The sequence below is a fragment of the Solanum lycopersicum genome, chromosome 3 (assembly GCF_036512215.1).
Source record: "Solanum lycopersicum chromosome 3, SLM_r2.1".
Taxonomy (NCBI): Eukaryota; Viridiplantae; Streptophyta; class Magnoliopsida; order Solanales; family Solanaceae; genus Solanum; species Solanum lycopersicum.
In genome coordinates, this window is record NC_090802.1 from 19,989,487 (window position 1) to 20,006,573 (window position 17,087).

At 35.9% G+C, this 17,087-nt stretch overlaps 1 protein-coding gene across 1 annotated transcript in view; it reads right to left on the reverse strand.

The window, feature by feature from the left end:
- Positions 1–764: 764 nt before the first annotated feature.
- LOC101261692 (rRNA biogenesis protein RRP5) overlaps positions 765–17,087 on the reverse strand; it is a 39,170-nt gene continuing 22,847 nt past the window's right edge. The window contains exons 14-40 of the mRNA XM_010319556.4: positions 16,455–16,591; positions 15,426–15,560; positions 14,907–15,052; positions 14,711–14,776; positions 14,005–14,111; positions 13,620–13,700; positions 13,429–13,503; positions 13,233–13,334; positions 12,019–12,187; positions 11,791–11,936; positions 11,295–11,378; positions 11,103–11,203; positions 9,320–9,473; positions 9,148–9,222; positions 8,774–8,924; positions 7,023–7,647; positions 5,981–6,038; positions 4,638–4,783; positions 4,376–4,559; positions 3,918–4,016; positions 3,154–3,542; positions 2,870–3,046; positions 2,149–2,245; positions 1,908–2,063; positions 1,592–1,822; positions 1,425–1,508; positions 765–1,300 (exon numbers count right to left, since the gene is read on the reverse strand). Coding sequence (XP_010317858.1) covers positions 1,193–1,300; positions 1,425–1,508; positions 1,592–1,822; positions 1,908–2,063; positions 2,149–2,245; positions 2,870–3,046; positions 3,154–3,542; positions 3,918–4,016; positions 4,376–4,559; positions 4,638–4,783; positions 5,981–6,038; positions 7,023–7,647; positions 8,774–8,924; positions 9,148–9,222; positions 9,320–9,473; positions 11,103–11,203; positions 11,295–11,378; positions 11,791–11,936; positions 12,019–12,187; positions 13,233–13,334; positions 13,429–13,503; positions 13,620–13,700; positions 14,005–14,111; positions 14,711–14,776; positions 14,907–15,052; positions 15,426–15,560; positions 16,455–16,591 — 4,083 coding nt within the window. The 3' untranslated portion in view covers positions 765–1,192. The remainder of the gene's footprint in view (positions 1,301–1,424; positions 1,509–1,591; positions 1,823–1,907; positions 2,064–2,148; positions 2,246–2,869; positions 3,047–3,153; positions 3,543–3,917; positions 4,017–4,375; positions 4,560–4,637; positions 4,784–5,980; positions 6,039–7,022; positions 7,648–8,773; positions 8,925–9,147; positions 9,223–9,319; positions 9,474–11,102; positions 11,204–11,294; positions 11,379–11,790; positions 11,937–12,018; positions 12,188–13,232; positions 13,335–13,428; positions 13,504–13,619; positions 13,701–14,004; positions 14,112–14,710; positions 14,777–14,906; positions 15,053–15,425; positions 15,561–16,454; positions 16,592–17,087) is intronic.

Below are 17,087 nucleotides of genomic sequence, written 5' to 3' on the forward strand. Positions count from 1 at the left end.
ACGAAGCTCTCTCTCTCTCTCTCTCTCTCTCTCTCTATATATATATATATATATATATATATATATACATACATATACATACATACATACATACACACACGTTTACATAGGTTCCTTCTAAAGTGAAAATGTAGTCATATTAAAGGTCTAATGTTTGTTATAATGGAAAGTTTCCTCTCTTTATTCAGTAGGTAGAAGAATGACAATTTTTTATTTTTATTTTTTTTCAAGAATGACAATTTTGAACTCTCTATAATACATCAACCGCATAGTTGACTTAAAAGATGATATACTGATACCTTATAAACCAATTCTAATACGTTAAGGCATAGTTGACCTAATAGATTAAATAAAAATATTTTTACATCATTTCAAATAGGTTAAAGTACATTTTTTAACCTTTTCCATTTTTTCCAGTCGTGTATGGAGAATGATTAGAACTGTTTCAAGTCCTAATTTGAAGATGAGACATCTAGCTTGTTCAGATTAAAAGTTATCAAAACATTAGGAACGTTTTGCTTTTATCAACACAGGAAATAACAAATAAGGCTTCTCCTTTAGATATGTACTCCCACAAACTTCTTTTTTACACATCAATCAAAAGGGCATACAATAGTTAATTGCCATTTCAAGACTTAACATAGATAATCATATACACAAATAGAAAACTCCCACTTCTCTTGCTGTTAACCAAAAGAGTCTTATCAGCCTTCACTTATAGAAACAGTAAAATAGCATGGAGATGACCTACCTACGCAAGAAAATTTATAGCGTAAATAATGACTTCATTATCATTTTACTAAAACTCGTATTCATACACACAAGCACCTCCACTATATCATGTCTCTCTGCATCAAAATGAGATTCCCTTTACACCACAGTTTCTCCAAAAAAATTACTCTTTTATATAAGTTACAAAATTGAAGTGACTTCGGAAATCCACATGCTTCTCTGCTCTCTAGCATGTTTCAAAACTTGTACTTCAATCTCCTAACTGCTCTTTTCAATCACTTAACTGTCGTCCAACAAGAGACGGTGGTTGTAGTGCTCTTTTGTACGTCCAAGCAGCAGACAGTTTCAACCGCAAGGCAATCTCTGAATTGGACACAGTAACATGCAATGATCTGTTCTCCAGCACTATGGAGGACTCTGGAACCATGTCAAGAGTAGCTCCATGACTGCTGAATTTAATTCAAGTAAGACTGCTCTCAACATATTCCATTGCTTTCCTTTTCACAACCTCCATTCGTTCATCATCACCATGCATCTTTTCGTACTCAAGATACTTCTTAAAGAGGAACTGCACTCCAGACATCACAAACCATTAGAAAGGGATAGGGCACCACCATCTTAAAACAAGAAGAAAACCAATTGAAAGAAACATCTTAGCAATTATTCCAGGGTCTTGAAAATATAATAATCACCTTCATCTTTTTGGGTGGAAGGCTGAGAGTAATTGCCCTTTCAAATAAGGCACGGATCACATCTGCATTTCCCAGACGAATCTCCTGTTCATTTGGTTTAGTTTTGAGTCATGTAAAATAAAAAAGATTTTCTTCGCACACACATAGAATGCAGTTTAATACAGTACCTGATCAAGATATACGCTCCACAGATCAGTTCTCTTCGGATATTCACGAAGCATCTTCTCAAACAAGGAGCGACCCCTGTCAGGAACTCCACACTTGAACTCTAGAATAGCTGTCTGTGTGATAAAGTTAATATGTTTGTGCGCAGGAAGACTTAGCAAAGCACGATTCACCACTGACTGGACTCCATCTTGTTTTTGTTTCAATAGCCACTGAGTCCGCCTAAGCCAAACCTAAAAGCAAAGGACAACAAGAGTTGGCAATAGCTAAATAGAAATCAGCCAAAGTATTTCCAAAACCACTCTTAGGTGTCAGTACCTTGCACGAATGCTTGAACTTCTTAACCATCTTGTTAAGAAGTTCATCTGTGAGTTTGTGTTGCTCAGTCCTCTCATACATTCCTAACAAGGCCAAATGCACTTTTTTGGGATCACAATACTGCAATGCTCTTTGGAATACTTTTGCAACAGCTTCCTGGATCGTAATCAATAATGTGGGATTCAGAAGCAAATACTTAAACCGTAAATAAAAATAGCTCTACATTATTGTTTTGCTGTACCTCTGGGGGATTTCCATACTCGTTTTCTAAATTGAAGAAGGCAACCCAAACATTCAGCTTTTCTAACTCTTCTCGCACGTTTATTGTCCTCAAAGCCCTAGAGAAAAGAACCAATAAACAATTAACAGGTTATACATAATTTTCCATCACATTATACAACTCATAGTACCTAAGAACACAACTGCACAAAAAAATCATCACTTCCATGGCCAAGTATGAGTTGTGCATTTGACTTTGCACCTCATGTGATTATTTTAATTGTTCCATGCAAGGAATCCTTAGGAGCAAAAGTGTTGTACTTAAAAAAAGATAAAGATCACAAATATCTTCTGAGGCACTTAAATGTAATGGCACACCTGCCCAAGATAGTTTTTCCCAAAATGTGATCATTAGATTGACAGTGAAAGGGGCGCAACCCTAACAGAAGGAACTCTTTTTTTTGGAGAGTTTACGGTCCAGTTAATATATAGACTACCCTATCAAATAGAAGTTTGAATCACAAGAAGCAGACTTCACAAGGAGCATACATAGTTTAGAAGAGCTGAGAACAACTAAAAGTAATAGCTTCACATCCAAGAGCTTAAATACCAATATGACCAAAGGTTTATCGAAGGATAAAATTCCAGCTACATCCTTATACTACCAAAGATATTTGCTTGTTTAAACTCTTCATTTGCCAGAAATAGAATTCACGGTAGAATATATAACTTCGAAAGATTACCGTTCTGCAATCGATCGTGCCTTCTCAACATCAGCCAAAGACAGCACAAATGCCATGTATTTTATCCAGACAAAGCTGCTATTTGGGGAACTTCTAACTAATTTCTCAAACTCATCTTCATCCCTTGGAATATCTTTTTCCAGTAATCTTTCCTCAGCAGCTCTAATTTCTTGTTCCCTGCTTAAAAAGATTGCATCACATGAACACAGTTATGATATGGACAACATTGCGCTCTGTGAATTAGTAAACCGGAAGAACAGGTAAGAAAGAAAAATAAACGGTACCTCAATCTTTTAGCTTTTTTTGCTACATGTTTCTGGTTCTTGTCATCTGAAGTACCGAAATTGGTAGTAGCACCACCTGAGTTTTGATTGACTACATCACCCATATCCAAATTTTCTGTATCATCAAGTGGGACCTCCAGTGGTGGTATGGATGCACGAGATTCAACTTCAGCAAGGAACAGGTCCTTCCCATCAACAGATTCATCATCAAGATCCTCCCGGCCTTGAGAGCTACTCTCGGGTGATGAAGTTGATTGAATACCAATGGGAAGAGCATCTCCATTCACTGCATGACCAGAACTCGGCCTTGCATATGTTTCACCACTTGTAGCATCATTAATATATGAATTCTTCATCCCTAGTGAAATTCGATGTCTTTCCTTATCCACCTGAGAAAAGGTTGAAGAAAATGTGTTTGAAATGGAACAGATCCTGATGGCAGAAATGACACAAGCTATACAGCCCGTAGTTATCACTCATGCAATTCTCAAAAAGCTAGATTAGCACTTGTAATGATGTAGGAGGAAGAGCAATAAAATAATTTGACATGCAAAATCAAGTATCGACTTCTAGAATTCACGTATATAACATGGTCTAACATTGTTAATTTTGTCCAAAACGAGGAGAACGAAGAGCAAACAAAGCATATAAATAAACTTAGTTACATCAATCTCCCTTTTCCTGTTGGCATGATAAAATTTCATGTATTTCAAAATATTTGTCTACACTACCAAATAGGAGTGTCATACAGAACAAGCATTTACCTTCAAAATCTTTGCCGTCACTCTATCCCCAGCTTTATGTCTAGAGTCAATATTGTCGACATGATCGTCAGAGATTTCTGATACATGGCACAACCCAACCTAGAAAATGAAGCTGGAATCATCAGCATATATGTAAAACACAGCTTTCTGCTAGGAACTATAGCTTATCAATATTGCAAATTGATGAGAAAAATACATTCATGATTAGTATCAGAACATTCTTCAAGAATAGGGAAATTTCTTATAGCTGAAGAAAATACAAAGCAGAAAAAAGTTGCAGCTATCAGTAAAGAGTCAAGAAATTCATTACATCTGATGAAATTACAATAACGTAAAAAGATGTAGACTGATTTATTAATAATAAAGTGAGTTGGATCCATGTTTCAAAAGTAGTAATGTGGTACCTTAGGTCATAACTTATTTTCAAGTCAAAACTACTTGAAGTGACTGTTACATACCAAGTTTGTGTGATCAACTGTGATAAACAATCCATATGGTTCAACTCGCTTGATTCTACCAGATATGACATCACCAACAGTCAAATTACTTAGAGCATCTTTATCAGACTTGGGAGCACCAACTGCACTTGATGTCCTTAGAGTGATTTCAACTCGCTTAGACAAGGGCTCCACGGAAACCACCCTGTAGTACAGAAACTTAGTATACGAGAACATGAGGATTGAGACAGTTAAACAATTTACTCATAGTGAGAAAACTTACCTTCCAATGACAAGTTTACCAACAGGGAATCCTTTCTCTATATTTTCCACATAGCCATCAGACAAGTTTGACAGGAGAACTTTCGCATCAACTTTGCGCGAAAGTATTACGAAACATCCTTTCGGTGATACATTTTTCACATAAGCCTAAAGTAAAAAATGGAAAAGGAACCTCCATATTACACTTGATTGGCAGAAGAAGGAAATCAATCATAATTGCAGATGCAGTGACATAGAAAGACTAAACTACTAAAATGATTTTACCAATGAGTTTAAGTATACAATCAGTCTATATCATGTTTTTTTTTTTTTTGCTTTCTATCTAGAATGTTTTTAATGATAAAGGACGAATAAACAAGAGTTTTTAATGCATATGTAAGAATGAAGGATGCTGAAAGATTTCATTAGAATTCCCTATGATATGTCTATATACTGATTAATACAACAATTAATATCCGATTTAATATATCTTCTATATTTTATATTTATATTATATTAAAAAAAGACACATGATTGTGACTTTTCTGAAGTGTTGTGACTTCCCCAAAAGTTGTGACTTTTCCAGAGACGTGTGACTTTTCTAAAGGCTTGTGACTTTTCTGATAAGGCACAATACCATATTCATATTACCATTTGTTGCCTATATATAGAGGGGTTTCTCTCATTTTTAAACTACAAATTTCGAAGTTTCCTATATTTCTTCTTAAAAACTCAAGTGTGATTTTTGCATTCATTGAGTGAGTTCGAAGTTAAGCGGAATTGGAGGTACTACTATTCTTGTAATACAAAATTATAATTATTTTCTCTGATTTTTTTCCGTCATTTGAGGACCACTAATAGCATATTTATTAAATGTCGGTTGATTTGAACCTCCATAAGATAATTTGATCACGGGGCAAACTCTGAGAAAGACTGTATTTGATATCTTGATCCCTTTATGAATATCTTACAACCAATTTATGAGATATTTGAGATGCCCTCTTCAAGGGAATAGGCATCCCCTTTTATAGGCTTGAGTAGCCTCCAAGAATTTTTATTTTCTACTTAACCATCTGAAGGTTAATCAAAATGAGGACCAAAGTAGAACTACCAAAATAATGTTTACTAATGATAATATTATTGCATCAGAATTCATGATCTACGAAATTTATAAGACTTCAAAATTTGTTTATTTCAAATGCAAAATTAGTGAACAACTTATAATGGCTCCTTTTCATAGTTAAATTGCTTCATAGAGAAAATCTTATTATTTGCTCAAGTAATGATGCATTTTGCAATTGTAAACTGATGCGGGTAAACATTGCTATGCAGCTTGCAAGAGAAAAAGAAACATATAAGCTGTACCTGCACCATCATATTTGGACGAAGGTCCTCAATTTTCTCCACCAATACAGGAAAATTCCTGAATAAAAAATTAACAAGGAAAACAGAAAAAAAAATCAATCAAGAAACAAAAAGTACAGAAATGATATGGGTGCCAACACCTTATATATCCACATTGAAATAATTGTCAGATAGCCACAATGAGTAACTGAATACTTCTTTTTGTACAAGTAACAACCTTCTCAGTCAATTATTTAGTGTTGTTGGAAAGATATCTAAATTGTTTATTTCGATTTAGAGGGATGGAAACACTTATGTGGAAGGGCTTCTCTTTACATTCCCTCTTCTTTCGTTTCCTAAGCCAAACAAGGGGAATAGCCCGTCCGCCTCTAGTAATCTAGTACTGAGTATAATTCCAAAGTAATGCGACAACTTTGCCAATTCTATAACCAATTTACCTGAAATATTATGAGACAACTATAATGGGACATTATGGCCTAATCGTCTATTAAGTCCCTTGGTGCTGCAGTGAGGAGGATCGTGAATACATAAGAAGGTCCAATGCACTTTGAATAACAGAAGTCATAACTGGGATCAAGTGCATAGCACACATCAGCCTTAGAATTCATTGAACAGAACCTCTATTGCCCTGCCTAGTCAGCTAATTGACTCCCTTGGGTCTGAAGGAGGAGGATAGTGAAAACATAAAAAGTTCCAATGCACTTAAGATAACAGAAGTTATCACTCGGATCAAGCGCATAGCATACATTGACCTTAGAATGCATTGAACAGAACTCTCCAGAAACCTCCTAAATCAGGCAACAACTACTTTTATCGGCTAGGCGTACCATCATATTTTTTTAAAAAAATAACATCCGTAGAATGTTCTATTTTTGCAGCATGATATGAAATCTATTGCTGATGAAGATCATAAATGCATCCAGTCTCATGAAGTTCATGTATGTTGACCTTGAAGAAATAATGCAAGAGGACAAGGTCATAACTTGTAGACGTCTTAGGATGTTTCCTCAGAAAATTCAAGTGCAAGGGATTTGGAACTTACACTGTGTCATTGTGTGCAGAGAGTTTCTCCTTCTGGGTTTTGTGTGAAATAGACCGCAGCGAAAGATCAATATGAACAGTTCCCTTGCCTGACTGAGCAATCTCCAGCACTTTGCACTTTACGAACTGTCCCTCATGATATCCAGACAGAGGATCGGCTACCCCTGGATCTGTCAGTTCAGTGAAATGAACCTTACCATATAGGTGAGGATCAATCTGAACAAGCAATCCACCAACACCTGGAAGGATTTTGGAAATCCTGCCACCCAAAACACTGCCTTCACGAATATGAAATGCCACACTTTCACTTGAATGATCTGTGGGACCATCTCCTTGACAGGCAGTTTCTGGATCAACCAACAGTGGATGTGAAATTATGCGCACTAACTTCTTCTCCTTGTTACAACGTAAAACATAACCAGAGAAGGCCCTGCCGACAGAGAACCTTTCCTGAAATTCATCTAGCTCACTAGGTTCACTTGAGCTATTTAAGATGTAGAGCTGGGCCTTAACATCTCGGGATATCGTTAGCCAAGCCCATTCTTTGTCAACTTTGTACACAAAGCCAGAAACGAGCTGGCCAGTTGAATAACTGATTTTCTTATCGGGTTCAATTTCATCAGATCCTGGATCCAAAAGTAGAACAACCATAGTCAAAAGGGATACCTTCAAAAATAAAAGCAGACTTGCATTACTTGAACATGATTGAATCTGTCAATTTAACAAATGTAAATCTAAATATCATAACCACCCTAGTGCATAAGCTTTATTTTGTTTAACCTTTTCTGCATCCATTCTACCCATATCGGTGGAACTCATAAAAGATGAGATTTTTCAAGCTTAGAAAGTGAACATTTGTTGATTAAAATTTAACAGTTTTGCATCATGAATATATATGCCAACCACAAATTTATAAGTCTGGGGAAAAAATAGACCTCAGAGAATACCCCCAACATATCCTGTATATAGAAAAGGACAGGATCATGAGACTTTTTGGTGTTGGTAAACATAAAATAAGCATGCAAAGACACAAGGATTGTGTAAAATATTGTCCTATTACATGTCAGGCTTGTGAGGCTAGCAAAGAGACAAAAACTAAGGCAGCAAACCTTCTAGTTATGATAACAAAATACAAATTTCAGTTTATTGCACTCTCTCAAGTGGAGTTTCACAGCCAAAAGTAAACTCAGACCAATCAACAGGGCTTTATGTGCACGTGTGTATGTGTGCACGCACGTGTGGGGGGGAGGGAGAGTTAGTCTTATTAAAGGTGAAAAGCGCAAAAATGCTCCAAGGTCATAAAAGAGGTGTAAAGGGAAAAAAATATATAAATATATATGTTTAGTCCAAGACTAATAATTATATATATGAATGACAAACATATGACCAATGAATTTGAATTTTTTTAAATTAAAAAGTGAAATATCAATTGTTTAGTGTCAATTCTTCATGAGAGGCTCATTGTCAAGGAAAAGTTTGTCTTAGAACCTTGATGACGATACTGAAGCGCATATGAAGTGACGCGAAGCACTTTAACATGTTTTGAGCCTCGCTTCAGGGCTTAAGCACGCTTAAAGCGCGCCTTTGATAACATCCGAGAAGGGGGGGGGGGGGGTTCATTTGATCTTACAACAGAAAATATGTTCAGAATGGACGAGATTGAAGCCACTCAAGTGAAGGGAATCCATAGGAGGTACTAGTCGGCAAAAACCAAATAGGTATCATGCCTACTTAGTCATGTTATCATTTCACCTGTAAGTGTGGATGGTTTAATGGATAGCTCCCACTGATAGCCTCTCTTAACACTTTCTGACATATTGAGCTTTGAAATGATCCTTGCAGTAAGAGTCTGCCCAAATCTGAAGTTACTAAATGGAGCTTCAGCATAATTGTCATCTGATGCCTATTCATCAAGAATTGAAAGAGACAAGTTAAGGTACACAAAAATTAAGTTACATTTATTTTTTACTACTTCTCTTATTTCTTTAAAGAAGGCAAGGATTACTATTACCAGATATACTTTCTTTCTTTTTCTATTGCGAATGGGATGAACTCGAGGGTGGAGAGAGGAACTCATTATATCATTACATATTCATTTGAGAAGAAGTCATCAAGTAATTGCTTACCTCTGTTATGTGCACCCTCCCATGGAAACTTGACCCAAATTTTAGTCTCAGTTCAATTGGCCTTATTTCAGTAATCTGCAGTTAATTGAAAAGATAAAATATAGTCCCGGCTAATTTGTGATCTGAATTCTTCGTGCAGAAGAGTAACTATTGCAAAGAAAGATACCCATACCTCTGCCTGAACTAGCGACCCAACATTATAACCAGATTTCCTTTTAGCCCTCTTGGAATTTGACGTTTCAATAGCTTCACTGATAGACTTAAGCAGCAGCAGCAATCTCCCACTTGTTGAAGGAGAAGGAAGGGCCATAACAGTTGCAATGACACTACATTAACGAATAATGAATTGAAAAATAGAAATCACAATATCAAGCATCAAATAAAAATGACCTACTTTAGCTATCCATACAATAGAAAGCACAGTAGCATGAAACTGGAATTGGAGAGTACATCGATGAAGTAGGAATGAGTACATTCTTCTACAGCAATATGGGAAGGAAATTCTAAGAAACTTGAAGCGGTAGACAACAATCCCCCCTCCCCTTTTACACAACTAGTTCCCCAAAAAAGATTCTAATATTTTGGTATGTCCCATAACTAAATACTTCTTGAGCCTTGACATAGAAGTTGAAATCCCCTTATATTACATACTAGATAGAAAGATGTGCACACTCCTGACCACTCCGAAAGTGATTCAAATTCCGTGGTAGCCTTCTCTTCTATAATGTTCCATTCAAGTATCGGTTAGCTATATCTTCTGACTGGCATAAGCGCACACATCATACATAGATTGTTTCTCCTACATTTCTAACCATGGTAAAAGCACATTGAATGTTCACATTAGCTTAAGACTTAAGTTCCATCTAACCAAGTTCCCACTTCTCAAGGATTATTACAGGGAAAAATTGGCATTGCCAGATATATAGATTATTCCATATTTCACGAGAAACCATACAACTAGATTCTTCAATATGATTTTTCCTTTTCGACCATATCAACTCATCTATCTCATAGCTACCTCATCCAGCCATTTGTGTGTCACAGCATAAATAGCAACCATGTCGAAGCAAGTTTTACTCTGAAATTTCTGATTCACTTTATTTCCTTCCAAAATCTAGTGATACATGTAAGGTCCTAGCTTACACTGATGAAACGTTGCAGCTTGCAACATTTTCGATTAATTCTAGGGGGTATTTGTTACCTCCCACCAACATCAACATCTAGTAACTCTATCCACCAAAGTTTGGATAGATAGCAAGAAATCACCTAATGTGTTTGCCTCTGCTAGAATTTGAACATGAGACCTCATATTATTCAACCCACTTCATTGACCACTAGGTCACATCTTTGGTGCTTAAGTCACAGCATTTACCCCCATGATCTAAGATCTGTCTCATTTTCTTTACAGTCGAAATTTCTAATTGTTGAAGAGTCCCACATCTCTCTTATGGGATGGACAATCTCTTTATATGGCTTAGGTAATTCTCACCCTTTCGGGTTGAGATAGACCCAAAATTCATTTCTTTACATGATATTATAGCAGGACCCATCCAAATTCTCGTTTCCCGATGTTGGGCCCCATGTTAAAAATTGTCCATGCTCCTGATTTCCATTCGTGGTGTTGAGGGAGGTGTTTAAGAGTCCCACACCAGGCTCTTACAGAATAGGTGGTCTCTTTATATGGCTTGGGCAATCCTCACCACTTGAGCTAGGTTTTGGCATTGAGTTAGGTCCAAGATCCATTTCTTTACAATTTTCATTGCAACTCCAGTACAATTAATTCCAAATAGAAGCAAATCCACTAAATGGTGAAAAAACACAATAAGTGAAATGAAAATCATTTTCCTCTCAATCCAGACAACATAAAGGAAAATGTAAATGAAATAAAGACAAATAGAATAGGAATTATCAGGTTTTATTTTTTCAATAACCCAGAAATTATCAGATCTTATCACCTTTCTCCATTGGTAAATGATTTAGGAGGGAGATTTTGAGTATTGTAATCAGCTCTTGATGCATATCCAAGAGCGTTATCGTATGATGGCAGTGAAACAACCTGGTAAAGTAAAAATGTTAAGCACGCCAAACAATATGGATCGAAGTTAGGCAGAATACAGCCAAAAAAAAAAAGAAACTGAAAGACTTGCCAAGTAATTTTCTTTAACAATCTCCACAACCGCATTTACAGTTTGATTTACTTCCAATTCTTCTAGCGTTTCCATTTTGCGTTTCTGTTTAAAAAGGTAAAAGAATCAAATATATGAAAAAGAAAAAGTAGCATTGTGCAACCAATATAGATGCAAGATAAAACAAGAAAATAAAATACAATATTTATAGAAAAAATAATAGTTTTCCTCGGAAGAATTAGTACGAAAAAAGCCGAGTTTGTGATGTGTGGGTTAGCCGCCCATCACAGGTTGGAACCCTGCCGCAAACCAAAGCCTGGTATATAGAGGTACAGGCCATTTCCATCAAATTTCTAACTGTGCACACTGGCCCTTGGGAATCTCTCGGTCATAAAATAAGTAGAGTATGAAAGCAAGAAGGTACTACTTTTTCTTCAAAAAACCTCTTTAATGAAGCGAATAAGCCAAGAGAATGAATTGTACAGCATAACGATGAAATAGCAAATTCAAAAAAAACCTTCTGGGCTTGACCATTAGTGGTCTCTTTCTTTGATTTATTCACAAAAGCTGGCTTCAAAGACAGATCCACCAGGCGTTCTATCCTGGAAACATCAAGTACTGCTGTGCGAATACTTGAGCCGGTCTCCACAGGGAGTCCACTTACTAAAAAGAATATCATTTACTTAAATATTAGTTCTCAAGGCAACAAATAATAACTGGTTATCTAATGTTCAAAGGGACTTACACTGATAGTGGGAAATAAAACCAAAAACGTCGTCATATTTCTGAAAGCTTACTACAACACCAAATTCCTTTATTTCATGAACTTTTCCCTTCACAGTGCTACCAACATTAAATTGTTCCACCCATCTCAAGTCAGAACTTCCAGAGTCCACCGACTGCAGCTTGGCAATCTGATAGCATAGAAAGATAAAAAAGATCCATTCAAACTGATCTAGATTCTAAAAGAAAAGAGTATTCCCTATATCACCTTTTATATAACAAGATCTGATTGCGGACAGAGATCCTGTAAACATATGTCATAATTGTAGTAGCAAAAGAAAATATAACCTGATTCTTAAGCATTGATTGCTTGAAACTTGCAAATGGGCATTGATTACTTATTATTATGAGTTTAAATGTGTTTATGGGATACTCTAGTAATGAAAAACACTTTTACTGACATGGAACAATGATGACACTAGAGACTCCAATGCATGACCTACGCACACAGGATAATTTTGAATCTTGCTTCAGGTTACCCACATCTCCTCCGTAAGCAGGAGACAATGCAAACATACAAGCCCACCTATTGTGGACCCAAGGCAGGTATTCACACAGTTGAAAGTTGAAAAGGTTAATTAAATGATAAAACAGATGAGCAGAGACCGTAATAGTCTTTGATCATTCAAGTCAATGGCTACAATATGGAGATTTATGGTACTTCCAAAAGTTTGTAGTCAAAACAGGCAATTCATAAGAACATATGACATTTTACTTTCCAGTCCAGATGAACACAACCAAGAACAAGAAGTAGGTGAAGATAAATCAAATGGAAAAAGTCGGAACTAAATTTAGGGTAAAGTTAAATAATATATAACATAACTCAGCCGATGGGCAAAAGATTTGAAGTGAATTTCATTTAACCCAATATAAAAGGAATTATAGCGAATTAGGAAGTTTCACATGCACTATCAGATAGGAAGCCCATCCCTTGATAACGGCAGAAAATCTGCCTACACAAAGTCTATACAATTATTTTCACAGATTTCCAAAATGTTTGTTCTATATTCTGATAGTTTTTTTTTAAAACCAATTCTAGATGCACATTCTATGAAGTAATATAAAATATGCAAGAGACAATAAAAATATTGTGTATGACAAGCAGACAGGAAAACATCGCCAGTCAAAAGATCAGCAGAGCTGTTCTGCGACATAGGATTCACAGTCAGTAATTACCTTCTCCTCCACAAGAAAGTATTCTTGAATAAAGGATGCATCTGTTGAACAGCAAATGGACTGCTTCAAAGAAACTGTAATTCGACTTGTTTCACTGCTGACCTGGATGAGAGAGGGAAGGGAAAAAGCAAAATTTCACTGGGAATCCCAAAAGCGTAACATACTAAAGATTCACTTTATCAAACTGTTGGCCTACATCAATAATGTTAGTGCGAACAGATTGGCCAATCTGGTAAACTTCAGACAAACTGGATCTTCTGTCATCAGTAGCCTTCATGAAAAACAAAATGGTGATAACTCAGCAGCTTTTATTGATCATTTTGTGCAGTGTGTCCAAATAAAAGAGACAATCGTGAAGGTAATAAATTTACTGCAAGAAGTATATACCTTGTTTCTTGGAGAAAACCCAGTCAAGCGCCCAAGGTAGCGAATGAAGATGCCACTTTCAATTATATTACAAACATACCCCTGGATTAAAAAAAAATTATGTTGTAGTTAGCGGAGAAGTGGAATCACCAGAAAGTAATATCATGGTCAATAAACCAATGTCAACTACTAATGCTTTAGCATTTCAAAAGAAAAGTTTTATTTGTTGTGATCTCAATGGTCATGAACAATCATAGTTTTGTAAGAACCATAACCACCCATAAGAAAGGGAGAAAAACAAGACAACTTATGCCTCAGTTCCTTGCCATTGGATTATATACAGTTGCCTAACTTATCAATAAAGGAGGGATCAAAGAAACTCAAAAACTAATAAGTATGTTCTTACATGCAGCACAGAGTTAAGATGGACTTGATTGACATCCAGCGGAAGTTGCTGAGCTGAGGTCACAAGAGAATGTTTTGCAGAGAGTATTAAATTGCTTCCCTCAACGTCTACAAACATCAAAGACCCAAACAAATATCTAGTCAGTGCAAAGTACCGTGTTTAAACACATACTCTCCAATGCAGCACCAAAAACTAGCACAACATGGAAATGCCAAAGGATAGACTACCAACAGTAGTCTGTCAAATTACAGAAGAATCGCATAATAACAAGAATAAATAACAAGAGGATATACAGTTGACTGCAGCATTAATATAACGTATTATAATGGGCATCTCCAACTCCAACATCTACAGCAATAATGATTAAATCAGTATTCGGTACTTGACTTTGCAGAATGCGACAAGAAAACCTAGAATTCTGTTCCCCTCTTGTACTTTTCAGTTTTCATACTGGACCAATGATAAGTTCTGCTCTCAATGACACCTTATCTAGATTAACGACACCATCTTTTGGTATTATTGTATTGGCATACTACCACTTTGGCCTCTTCCCAGTAAAACTATTAGTTATGTCTATCCAACAAATAAAATACTACAAAATTACAGGACAACTGAAAAGTGAGCTATGGAAAAGAATGGTTGGAAATGAGCAGATATTAAATAAAGATATAATTGAATACAGCTGGATGTAGGAATGAGAAAGTACCAAGAACCAAAAGCTGATCAAACTCATAACCAGGCCTCAAGGCGGACTTCATCAACGCAGCATGGCCTGCAAGCGGTAAAAACAACAATATTAACTGCCTAATTGATACAGAAAGTACATAAGAAAATATGCAGGGAAATCATAAAACAGTAAAAGCAATTGCAGAGAAACAAAGGATTCAATGGATGATATTCACCACTGTGATCAGCCAAATGTTGAGGTGAGACTGTGCCCTTAAAATGACCCTGAGAAGTAACATCTAGGACGATTGCATCCGGAGTCACTCGTTCAACCACTCCAGAAACAACATTTCCTGGTTTAACGAGTTCAGTGCTGAATACTCTGGCATTAACATTCAAATAAATGAAGGAATCATTATTTAATCAAAAACTGCAATCCAGACACGCAATCTCATAAACAAGCCACAGGGGTGAAGGGCAAGGGAACATATTACAGATCAACATGGCAATAAAGCGGATCTTCTTGAAGAAATGCTTGAAAGTTGCAGTAAACATTCCAGTCTAAAGATTTCAATGATTTCACAGACACCAACTCTACCGATCTACCATAAAGAAAGCAAAAGAGCTGCCAAATATAATAATTTTAAGATATCTTTCTATCCATAATCCACAAAATTTACATATGGTACCAATAACAATAGGAACATCACTGTTAAAACAACTGCTCTAGCATCCAAGAACAAAAAGAAACAAACCTTGAGGATGTTCTTGTGAAACTGAGGTTAATACGGCGTGAAGTCGGATTAGAACTGGTAACTCTACATTTAACTACTTGTTCAACGTGATACATGGAACTTATTTCACACCCCGGATCTAGTCCAAGTTCAGATCTGGATACACAAATGGATGCGTCAGTGCCAATAAGATGTCACAAATATAAATAGACATATAAGTAGGGTAGAGAAAGTACCATAACCATGAATTTTTTGTGTTTATATAATACATAGAGTGAAATATACTGAAAAATCCCAAATCACATGTAGCCTTTACCCTGATCATAAAAAAAACTTGATCATCCAATTCATTTTATTTTATATCTAGTCTTACTTCACTTTGTCAGAACACAAAGAAGAAGAATAAATCAAAGTTTCCTTTAAATTAGAAAGTTAACATCTTCAATAAGATATACTAAGGACCAATATTTGAAGAACTTATCAATGTGCAAGCAACGCTGACAAATAGGCAATTTCCAACATTTATGGAGAGCTTCTATTGCACACTCATCCTGATACAAGACTGTTATCTCGGGATAAAAGCAACTCTGTAATCTCATAAAAATAATAACAGAGTTCAAATCTGGGATATATTATAGTCTACACCAATATATTCAATATCCCCTTGTAAAAGAAATTATGTAATGTCATACTTATAATAACAGATTCCAATTCTGGAGAAAATCCTTATAGCTAACCTACACCAATTTATTCAATTGTCATTATATGGGTCCACACCAACAGATTTGGTAAAATAAACTCATAACTCAGAAGAGAACAAAGTTTGTTGGAACATATAGGTAATACAAACTTAAGCGTCTCAGAGTGGTAAATCATGATTCACAGATATAGAACAGAGTTAATGTACTATCATTTATATAAACATAATCAGATTAAAAGCAAAAAGAAAAGCTTAAAAGCATTGCGTTACCACACATTATAAAATATCAAATATAGATACACTGGTAGATATTGGCATATAGTTTGAAGGGTGAATTTGCAAGGGACTACCTAGGGGCAAATCCTTGTACTCCATTGTAAAACCGGACAAAGCAACCATGGTTTTCAATCTTTGTTATCCATCCATGCGTTGTTAGTCCTTCAGTAGCATCAGCATAAGAACCAAGAATTTCAAGTTTTGATTTAACCTATAAACAACCCCAAGAAAAATTTGTTGGAGACATCCAAATTATGAGAGAATGACAACATGAGAAGGTACGAGAGAATAACAAATAATTACGAGCAATTTTCTTAAATGCCAATTCGTTATGAAGCTGCAACAATAGAATGGATAAGTAGCAAGTGATAGAATGGATACATAGTAGAATTTCCAGGAGCTTTGTAAAGCTAGAGTCTACTTGTTTTGTAACTTGTTTCTGATGGTGGCTAGCATTCCCAATGCTGAAGAATACAACAGTACTAATTCTCAGAATGGATACATAATTAATTGAATTTTGCAGTACAGGAGATAAATGGATGGGTTTACACAGGATAAGTGCAGACTCAAAACGGGCTTTTACAGAAGGTTCCAACACAACCTAATGCAATTTTTGGTCTAACTCAAACATAATGAATATTTTACAAGCCAACAATGAGTTAAGCCTAAAAATGGGATGAGATGCACCACTAACCCACTTCAACATA